The following is an 11,092-nucleotide window of genomic DNA, read 5'->3' as shown; positions in this document are numbered from 1 at the left end:
CTGCTGCTCCACTACAGGGAGTAATGGCAGTGTTGCAGGTCAATCATCTCTCTCTGAGGCCTTACCAACCCTTCATCAGAATCTAGCGTGATGTGCCACTGTGTCGTTACTATTGGACCAATGCAAAAAATCTACACCTGTCCTTTCTGAGTCTATTTCTGAGTAGCCTGAATATACAAAACTGCTCAGTTTACCTTTAGCCACCCAAATATGTGGTTGTATTTTAAAAGTGTCTTAGTTTTCCAGTTGTTTTGGGAATTTGGCCCAGGGTACCAGTGGGAGCTGCTGGATTCTGAGCATATTACAAGAACCTGACCATCATTTCAGAGCGGCAAGAAAGCTCAGCTCTTTTGAAAATATGGTACACCGTGTCAAGATGAGAGCTTTGCGCTGCTAAGCAAGATTTAAAAATCCAGACCCAACTGTGATGTTAACACTGAACAATTTCATCCTGCATTCCCTTCAAAATCTAGCCCTTACTCCTCCCAAGCCTGTTATCAGACATAAATGCAAACTATGCATTATTTGGAAGAGCTTCATATTTATTCCTTCCATTTGCAGATGATGCCTTAAATTCAGAGCCCTCCATTCCCATCTGTTCTCTTGTTTTGGTTTGCTCTCTGATGTAGGCCTGTTGTTATTCAGGCAGGGGAAAACTGATCTCAGTTTGGAAGTCAGGGGGCTGAGAGATATGCAGGCTGAGACAGGCTGAAAAAGCTAAGGAGAGGAAGGCAGGAAATGTATGCTGTAGACAGATGGCTAATAATTCCACACAGCTATCAATTTTCCTGGTTCTTTAAACAAATTCCTCCAGTGACATTGCAGCATGATTCATATTCTGTCTGGAGAAAACAGTCTATACAGCTTGCAAAGTCCCGTCAAGTATACGACGAGCCAGAGAAATGTGCTGTTGGAATAGAAATAAACATTTTTTTCAGAGAGGAGCCAAGCTGGTTACAACAAATTCAGCTTGTTCCTTTATGTTTTCCCTTCCCCCCTTTCAAATTTTGGTTCTGTATTGTGGGTGCTTGTATTCATTTCTAAAAGCCTCCCAATTCAGGAAAGCAGTGAAGCACGTGTCCAATTTTAAATAGATGCTTAATTTATGTTCTACTGAATTTAAGCATGTGCTTTAACTTAAAAAAGAAGAATGCTTTCCTGAATTGGAGTCTCAGCGTAAAATTTACAGAAGTGCCTACCTGCCTGAGGGAGTAAGTCCTACCTGCAGAAGTGAAAACCAAAAGCTACTTTTGAAAATAAGGCTTAAGGCACTTTTGAAAATGTAACCCTATCTGCTTTCCTGCATAGCTATAGACTTAAACTTGTATGTAAGAGACTTCCTTAAAGTCACAGAAAAATGTCTGAAGAGGTGTTTGTCAACCCAGTGCCTGCTCCTCCAGTCACACCATATGGTGTCTTTAATTTGGCTAAAGAACGCGGGGAAAAGAAAAAAGAAGCCAACAGGAAGAAAATAATAAAAGGTCTCAGGCTGCTTACAATTTGTGCCCCTGACAGAGACTAAAGACTTCTTAAACAGGAATCGGGCACAATTATTGTTCAGATTGTCATTGTGAAGTATCTTTTACAGGTGTGGAAAACATATTTTCCCATCTGGTTCCTGCTCTGAGCTACACTGGTGGGCAGAACAAATTCCAGTCTTGGCTTTCACAAGGATTCTTTCCTAAAGGACTGCCCTCTGAGAGAATAAAAGAGGTTTCACAAAACACACCTAGTAGCAATGTTATGGAGACAGATGCATGGTTACAGTTCTCCACCCTCCCAACCCCAACTCCAACCCCAACACACACAATATGCTGGTACTTGCTAGGAAACATATTCTAGAGGCCAGCTGATATTCAGGTGCTGTTTTTCTTTGTTCTCTATAAAAAGTGTATGGAAGGATCTGATGATCTTCATGGCACAGTATTCATAATGAAGTGTATGATGGCTCTAAGTAAAGACAGGCCCTCCCTCTTGGAGTTCAGAGATGCTCCTACCAATTTAATTTCTATTTGGTACTCTACTTTCCCACCTGGACAATTTAATTTAATCTGGCAGAAGTTCTAACCATAAAAGATGAGTTCTTTCTGATTTCTGCTGTCCCTTATGTACCAAGACTGTATGGCCAGTCAGGAAACATTTGGACAACAAATACTGACTATCATGCTTTCATTTTATGCATCCTCACTCTTGCACGCGCGCTCTCTCTCTCTCTCTCTGCCTTGCTGTGGCTGCTGGGGTATAGACTCCCCAAGGGCCATTATTCTGTTACCCCCTCAAAATTGGTGCCTGGTGCTGATGCCCTTTGCTCCATCCTAGTCATGCTACTGCTCTATGGCTATGAAGGGATTCCTGTGGGAAAACAAGTGGGGGAAGCTCTGCACGGATATAAATCTTCAGTTATGTCAATGAAGCTACACCAGTTTATGCCAGCTCAGGAGCTGACCCAAGACCTTGCTTGTTTAGAATCTATCATTGGCTCTCATAACCTGAGCTTGCTTAGCATCTATTGCTTACTGCCACCTGAATTTCCCCTGCGTGACATAGCCACCAAGCAGATGTTGAAACCAGTGGCCTAAATTCATCTCCATAGTGTTTTGGGGGGGAGGGGTGGAGGGAGCAGGAGAATAGATGTCCTCCAGTTAAAGGAAGAATTTAATATCTGCTAAGCCCTTTCTTCTCTGAACCAGTAAAAAGAGCCTGGATTGGGCTCAGCATCCCTGTTCTGTTGTAGTCTGGGGTCCCTGATGGCTTGTGCAATTTAAGGCAACAAGGGTCTTGTTAAGAAATCCAACCAGCTGGAGTGTAAAATGTCATCACCCTCATTTAAATAGGACATATGGTTCATATTTCAGCATACATTTATCTTCCTTTTAAGCAGTGAAGCAATCAATGTGACCGAGCATTGGCCTATTGCTAGAAAAGCCCTGGCCCCCTGGGTTGTCTTGCCTGACAACATCAGCAAGATGCCGTACATACCTGGTGTTTCTTATCTGCCGTGGGAGAAGACCTGGAGCGCACATGCACAGCAATGGTGTGGCTATCAGACCTACTGAGCAAGTCTTCTGCAGACACAGATTTCCCAGATTTCATGGCTGGTGAGGGCATTTCAAAGGCCCGCTCCTGCTTCACATAGTGGGGTGAGCTGTGTATATCTTGCTGGTCTGTTTGGGTGCCTTTGCTGAGCTCTGTTTTCCCTCTGTAATCTCGGGATCTGTCCCTTTGAAACTGCCTTGGAAATGAACTGCTGCTGCTCTTATGGGGCGCCTTCTTTTGCTCAAACCCGTTCAGATCAAAACAACCCATAAGCCCAGGAGGAAGGGTGGCAGAAACTTGGCCAATTCTAGAGACCCCCTCAAGTGACTCCCTCTGGTGATAAAGGCTCTGATCCTGGAGGGAATTCATGCTGGATGCAGAGGAGAGGCTCTGGCTGTCTGGGCCACCAGCCTGCAGGAATAAGCCTTGTGAGTGCTCTCTCAGGAGTCCCACATCCTGAGAGGAAGGCCGCTTCCCAGTCTTGCGTTCAATGTATTCCACCAGAGCATTCTGTTGGAGCTGTTTGAGCTCTGGTTTGGAGAGGTTTATGGTGGAGCTAACCTTATTCTCTCTCTCAAAGATTTTGCATCGATCAGCCACTGTACTTTTTGGGAAGATGAAATTAAGGCATTTTTTCTGGAGGGAAAACGGCAAGGGTTCACTGTCTGAGACACCCACTTCATTCATTTTCTCTGGCTCAGAGTAGGATCTTTTCTGCTCAGCTGTCAACCGCTTTCTGCCTCCAATACGGGACAGGGGCTGAGGCCCAGCATGGTTCTCCTTGTGGGTGTAGCGCACAATGGCGATGCTCGTCTCTGTTGGAGTGACGCTGTGCCTCTCCTTGGGGGTATGAGGGGATGTTGTGGTGGTCCTCAATCCAGTCTGGGCTGAGGCTGGCCTCTGAACAGTCTTCTTGGGCTTGATCCCAAAGGGGGGTGTGATACGCCTAAAAGATGTGGCTCTCAGGACCTTAGATTGAGCATCTTTGATACTGTTTCTGTAGGCCCTATTGAACAGGGTATCCAGTTGTGAACCATGGGTGTCTTGGATGTTTTCCTGCCAAAGCATTTCCTTTTTAGGTTCATCTGGCAGCTGGAATGTGCTTTTGCTCCTGGTTAGCCGAGTTGCCCATTTCTGAGTCTTATCCTTGGGATGCAGGCTGTAGCACTCACTCTGCCTCAGCTGCTTCACCTCTGTCACCATTTGCTCCACAGGTTGCAAATTAGCCTCTTCAGGCATCCTGTCTCCACTCCTACGTGTGTGCTGCTGGAAGGAAATCTTGCTCTGTTCATTGGATGGCTGCCCATGCTCTTGGGTATTAAACTTATTATGCATGTCTTCAATGCTGTTAAAAGAGTACCTAGTACCGGATGATGGAATGCGCCTGTTTGGCCCATAATTATGGCCAAATCTAGGCAGGCCTAAGCTTTGGGACCTGTGACTGTTTTGTCCACGTTGCTCAAACTTGCTGACTGTCTCCAGCACAGAGCAATGGGGATTGCTGGTATCTGGTTTCCCATACTGAAAGCTTTGGGTGCTGCTAGAGCTCATACGGCTTCTGCTGACATCAGAGGTCTTTGGGTACAGTGGAGAAGAAGGATCCTCGTACTTTGGCTCAGCATTGTGGAAGGGGGCTGCACTGGAGATTTCATCCTCTTGCCTTGTAATAGCCTGTTTGTCTGAGTCATTCCATTGGTCAGTCATTAGCCCTCTGTGATCCTTTTTTTCCTTTTTGTTGTTTTTCCAGGAGAGTTTGGTATCAGAATAACCCTCACATTGCTGGGTCTCCTTTAGCTCCCAGCTGTTTTGCCTCCAGGAATTCTCTGGGATATTTTGTGAGGATGGAGAGCCATGATACTTGGTCTGGCTGTAGTTCCACTGGTTGTGGGCTGCAGCAATCCTTTCATTTTTCTGCAGGTTGGCATTTATGTCCTCGGACTCAGTCACCCAGTACTCCTTGGGTTGGTAAAGGGCTTTTCTGTCACTGGTATCTCTCAGGTGGGTCTGTAGCAATTGCAAATTATAGCTTGAGCAGTGTACATGGCTTGTGCTCTCTTGGATGCCATGTGATATCACAGAAGGGGAACCTGGCTCATCCTTTCTTGGAGAGGATGAGTAGACTTGAGGAATGGCCATACTGTGAGGTTTGCTCTGAACAAATTTTGTTGCTTCCTGCTTTTTCTCTGCAGCAGGAGACACATGGTCTGGCTGATGGAAGGCAGCAGATCTGTTTGTAATGCTTTGGTTCCCATTCTCATCAAAGCTGGAATGGCTGTGGACCATGACCTTTTTATGCAAGGTGGGTAGAGGAGGAGCATATCCACTCTCTTTGGCCAGAGCTGGATAAAGCATCCCATTATTGCTTGCAGATGGCAGAGGCACCTGGGCAAAGTGTGGCTCAGGAGAAGGTACCAGGTAGATGCCAGTAGGAAGCAGAGGCTGCCCAGGCTGGACAGCTAGTGTGTAGCTCTGCTTGGGCTTCACTGTGGGGCTGCTCTCAGGGCTCTTTTCTACCACAGTGTGCAGATGTCCTTCCACAAACATGGGCTTCAGTGGCTGCCCTTGCCCCTGAGAGACAGATGGAGGCCAAGCCCCTTTCGGCTGAGTATGACAAGGCTTACTTTGATCAAGGGTAGACCAGGAACCAGGCCTCTCGTGGTGCCTTATTGCTGCATAGCTGTCACTACGAGTGGGTGGTAGTGGGGGGTCCTTCAAGTGATGGCTCTCGCTGTCAGAGAAGCTCTGGCTTTGTTGGCTCAAGAAGGGGACCCCACTGCTTCGGCCATGCCCATGCAGCTTGCTGTAGCTACGGCCTTCTGCCTGTGCCTGGGCTTTGCAGATTGGAAGCAGTGCAGAAGACTTCACCTCATACTCCTGAGAGACCCCTAGCTGGGTGTCATAGACAGTCTTGATGTACCTGATGTCAGCCTGCCTCATTCCCTCCTGCTGGCTACCTTGGGAATGTACATTGTCGATAGAGCAGAAGCGCTCCTTGAAGAAGGAAGGTGCTGCGTACTCAGGGATGCTGGAGCTGGTAGAGAAGGAGCTGTAGGCAGAGTCCCTTTTGCAGTGGAGGTGGGAGAGCTGGTCAGTGCTATTGGTTGATTTGGCTGGTGAGAGGTGGCCAGGGTGGTATCCAGAGGGGGGGTGGTCCCTGCTTTCCATGCTACCCCTTGAGCTGTACTGGTCAGGGCTTCTCCTCAGATAGATATGATCATAGCCAGAGAGATCACTTGTTGATGAACTGGAGGAGAGTGAGAGAAGGGAAAAAGTACTGTTTGAGAGAGAGGCACATATTCACTTATAAATGATCTCAGAAGCAAGATGTTTAGTTCTTAGATGAAGAGATGAAAACCCATATTTGGGCCTTACTCTGTGTCCTGTTTGCACAGTCATCACAGTTCACGAGAAGGAATTGCTTAACATTGCAACATGTCTCTTATTTTTCATTGAGTGGTAGGGGAAGAGAGAGGAGGAAGCACAATACATATCGAGGGAACCAGGGAGGTCCATCCCACCCATCAATCCCATCCAAAGCACTAGAAAACTATAATAAATGCAGATGCCACAAAAGGAAAGGGAGAAGAATAGGAGAGGCTTCTCAGGGGGGTGGAATTTAATCAGTCTCTTTTTCTCATTTAATTTCTTTTTATGGAATTGAAGGCTACACCCTGTCAATCTTCCTAGAAACCAGAGACATTTTGTTTGCTGTGAGAAAACTAAACTGACAAGTCAGAAAGGAGATGTGTATGTATATATTGGGAAGTGGGCAAGAGGAGGAGAAAATCATAATAGTGGTTTGATATAGCTTCAGGAAGTCTTTAAAGCCGCACTGCAGATGTAGTTAGTTTAGCAGGTGAGAGTGCTGCTTGTAAAGGGACACAGAGCATTAACAGGGTCAGATTATGTATGTGTTGTTTGAGGAACTGCTGTTGTGGTTGTTGGAAATCTGTTCCTAAATCAGTGTATTTGAGGCATCGTTAATGGGAGGGAGGGACCTAATCATGTTCCAAAATGACTAGTGTCAGAATAGGTTGGGGGGTGGGGTAGGGGGGAACAGAAGGAAGGTTTTAAATTGTTGGGATGTTCTTTCTATGCTCCTCTTTTACTAGAGCTGAGAAGGGTTAAACTCCTAATTTTCCTCTTTCCATGGCTGGAACCCTTCTGAGACTAGGAGGGATAGCAAATAGGGCTATGCAAAACAGTACCATTTCATTTTGACTTACGTTTCGCCATTTCGATGGGACAGTGTTTCATTTCAAGTTGAGTTTCATTTCAAAAGCACTGTTCTGTTTCGTTTCGTCAAAACTGTTTCACTGTTTTGACGCTATTTCAATGTTTCACCCATAGGCTATAATGGGAAAGTATGAAACTGCCTATAACTTCATTATTTCGTGTCTGATTTGGATGAAACTTGCTGGGATGGTAGCACCTTATGAGGCTACAAAGTCCGCCAAATTTCAAGGACAGAGGTGCAGAGGTTTTTGCGAAACTGCACCTCAAATTCTTGAAAGCAAAACTCAGGTCATGTGTGTGTGTTGAGGCACAGTGGGGTGAAAACTGCAGGCATGGTAGCCCCTGCTGAGGCCACAAAGCCTGACAGGTTTCAAGGAGGTAGGTGCAGGGGTTTCTGGGAAACTGCACTTCAAGCTGCTGACAAGCAAAACTCATGTCACAGATTCATAGACGTTAGGGCTAGAAGGGACCTCGTAGATCATCAAGTTCATCCCCAGGGGCAGGAAGTCAGCTATGGTCAAAGGATACCAACAAGATAAGCATCCAAACATTTCCTGAAAGAGTCCAGAGTAGGTGCCTGCACCACTTGTGGAGGGAGTCTATTGCAGGTCTTGGGGCTCAGAAAGTAAAGAAATTTTTTCTTATGTACAGCCTGAAATGGTCTTAGAGGAGTTTATGACCGTTGGTCCCTGTTTTACCTTGGAGTGCTCTGGTGAACAGATGTTCTCCCAGATCCTGATGTATACCCCTTATGTACTTAGAGGCAGTCACCAGGTGCCCCCTGAGCCTGCACTTTTCCAGGCAGAAGCGTCCCATGGCTCTCATGCGTGTGTTAAGGCAAACCCCTCAAAATAAAAGGGTCTAGAAAGAAAGCAAAAGGTATTGTGGAATCCCACTTGCTAGGCTAGCAAGTAGGAAATCCAATCAATGGTAGTAGTATCCTTTATTGTCTAACGCTCCTGAGCTTCTGGTAGATAACTTAGTAACTGACCCCTAGGCAGAAAGCAGGCCAGTTCAAACAATGCTGCCTTTTATGCTGTTTTTCCACCCCTCCCCCAGAGAACTGGGATTGGAAGGGACCTCAGGGAAGGATCGCAGTCACTGGCTAGCTACACAGTCAATATCAAAGCAATCCTTCCCCCATCTTTCCCCTCCCTCTCCTTACTTTCTGTTTCCCTGCAGGCAAGCCCAGCTTCAGCTTCGAAACTTGAAATGTTTTGAAACTTTCAAAACATTTTGACTGCCCTCGTTTCATTTCAAGGCTGTTTTGAAACCCTTCATTTCATTTCAATTTCACTGTTTCAAGTTTGAAACAAGTCGAAACAGCATTGTAACAAAACAGCCGATGAAATGTCACACAGCCCTATTAGCAACTGGCTTTGCCCTGACACCAGGAGTAGGTCACGAAATGCAGTAGCTGCAGAGAGTGGTTTAGTAGCTGAAATAGCTGCATTTCCTAGTATGGCAGCTTCAGTTCCTGTGTAGGAACTATGGACGTTTATACACGTGCTCCGGAAGAGAGTGTGTGTGTGTGTGTGTGTGTGTGTGTGTGTGTGTGATGGGGGGGTGCACTTTAATTGGAGTGGCTCTGAGAGCCACTCCAATTAAAGCATCCAGACAGCTATGTGTATCGATGTCCCTGCACTGAAAAATGGTGGCGGGGGCACTTTAATGAAAACTCATTGAATGATGAGCACAGTAATGACAATGCTCCAGCAGACTTGATTAATTGAGTCTGCTCTGACGGGCTCTAATTACAGTGCATCGGAGTAGGCTGCATGTGTATAGGTTCCCTATGTTGTGATAGCTAAGCTCCATACATGGTCACTGAATTTATTAGAACTGACAATGCTCAGCAGCTTTGAAATTCAAGTGACTATGTCCCTTTGGGAAGCAGGTAGGAATAAAAGCAGCCCTCGGGCTAAGGCATAGACATTACACAGCTTATAGAACAAAACATCCTGACTGTAAGCTCTCAATTTGGCTAGGGACAGACATTATACATAAACCAGTTTAAGTGATCAGAAACTGGTTTAAACCTGTAACAGAACAGACATTCAGTGCATGTAAACAAGTTTCAAAATGCCTGAAATCAGTTTGAGATAAACCTGGTTGAATGTAGTATCAGATTTAACTGATTTGGCTCAAACTGGTTTATGCAGTGTCTGTCCAAACCCTTTCCTAGTGTAACTTAAACCAGAGTCCTACAGCATCCCAGCATGCTTTCTGGACTGGACTCTCTGTTCCAGCCCAGCAAGGCTGGCCCTGCCCCTCTGCTCCTCAGCCAGGGCAGGGACAGGCAGGAACAGCCAGAGGTGGGGGTCTGGCCAGAGAGTGGTTTAATTTCCCCGTCCCTGTCCTACCGGCAGGGACCAGAGCCAGGTCTGCCAGGTGCTCCCCACTCACTGCTGCAGTGGCAGGCCACCATAGCTTCTGAGGCAGAAGGGGCAGGGAGGGGGGTTAATCTCCCCTTCTACCCCTACTACCCTTGGGGGACTTCAGCCAGGTCTGCCTGCCCCAACTGCCACTGCTGCTGCTGAGTGGCAGAATAAGCCCTATTATTTCCCCTCTGCCAGACACTGGAGGGAGGGGGAATAACCCCTGTTCCTGCCCCCCCCCAAGGGGCCCTGCCAGGTTGGGACTGCTTGGGGAGAGGGCTTCCTGGGTCAGCTTTGAGGACTCAGTGGGCCCGGAGGCTGGCAGCCACTACTGTTGCACCCCCTGCCCCATGCAGCACTTTGGGCTGCAGCTGCACAAGCACCTGTGGGCTGGCCGGGGTAGGGGGCTGTTCTGCCTCCCTCGACTCCAGCTGCCATTGCCACAGCTGCACTGTGCTGCACTACTCTGGGTGGGGGAGGTGGGAAGCTTCTGCCCCACACATGGAACTCTGGCTCCAGCTCCTGGATGCCTTGGAAGGTGGAAAGTGCTCGGGTGGAAAACTTCAGTCCAGCGGCTTCAGCTAGAGCTCCACGCACAGGGCAGAAGCCGCTGGTCTGAAGCTCCTTCCCCCCACCATCTCCTGGAGTGGCTCAGGAATGGCAGGAATGGGAGGGGGAGTAACCACTGTAGGCGAGGAGAAACTGGCTTAGCCTGGCAGGGCTGTTTTTTTCCCCTTGCCTCCAGCTGCGGCTTCTGCTGCACTGTGCAGTGCCAGGCTGGGCTGAGGGAGCTTCCTTCAGCCCAGCAGCTTCAGCCCAGCCCAGGTTGAGGCCACCGGGCTGAAGGAAGTGTCCCCAGCCTCGAGCAGTGCTGTGCAGTGTGGCAGGAGCTACAGCTGGAGGCAAGGGGAGAAAAACAGCCCTGCTGGGCCAAGCCAGCTTCCCCGACCTGTAGTAGTTATCTCCCTCCCATTCCTGCCACTCCTGAACCACTCCAGGAGGTGGCAGTGCAGGGTGGGGGGTGGGGGGAACTTCAACCCAGTGGCTTCTACCACATGCATGAAGCTCCGGCTGCAGCCCCTGCACTGAAGCCTTCCACCCAAGTGCCTTTCGCCTTCCATGGTGTCCGGGAGCTGGAGCCAGAACTCCACACGCGGGGCAGAAGCTTCCCACTCACCCAGTATGGCATGGTGCAGTTGTGGAAGTGGCAGTGGCAGCTGGAGCTGAGGGGGGCAGAATAGTCCTCCAGCCCGCCTGCAGCTGCTTGTGCAGTTGCAGCCCCAGGTGCCACACAGGGCACGGGGCACGTGGTAAAGTGGTGGCTGCCGGGCTCAGGGCCTGCCCGCACCTCCAAGTTGGCCCAGGAAGCATGCTCCCCAGGCAGCCCTCACCTGGTGGGGCCAGATGCCAGCTGGAAGGGCCCTTGCGGGGGGGCAGGGGGG

The 11,092-nt window shown here is 48.4% G+C and overlaps 1 protein-coding gene across 6 annotated transcripts in view; it reads right to left on the bottom strand.

The window, feature by feature from the left end:
• The window catches only part of LOC102379236 (protein Shroom3), a 100,696-nt gene that overhangs the window by 27,325 nt on the left and 62,279 nt on the right, over positions 1–11,092 (bottom strand). For all 6 annotated transcript variants that reach the window (XM_025192085.1, XM_025192080.1, XM_025192081.1 and 3 more), the window contains one exon: positions 2,980–6,280. In XM_025192085.1, the coding sequence (XP_025047870.1) occupies positions 2,980–6,280 (3,301 nt within the window). The remainder of the gene's footprint in view (positions 1–2,979; positions 6,281–11,092) is intronic.

This window comes from Alligator sinensis, unplaced genomic scaffold (genome assembly GCF_000455745.1).
Source record: "Alligator sinensis unplaced genomic scaffold, ASM45574v1 scaffold578_1, whole genome shotgun sequence".
Taxonomy (NCBI): domain Eukaryota; kingdom Metazoa; phylum Chordata; order Crocodylia; family Alligatoridae; genus Alligator; species Alligator sinensis.
Note: the sequence above shows the minus strand (reverse complement) of the source record. Positions and strands in the feature narration are given on the sequence as shown.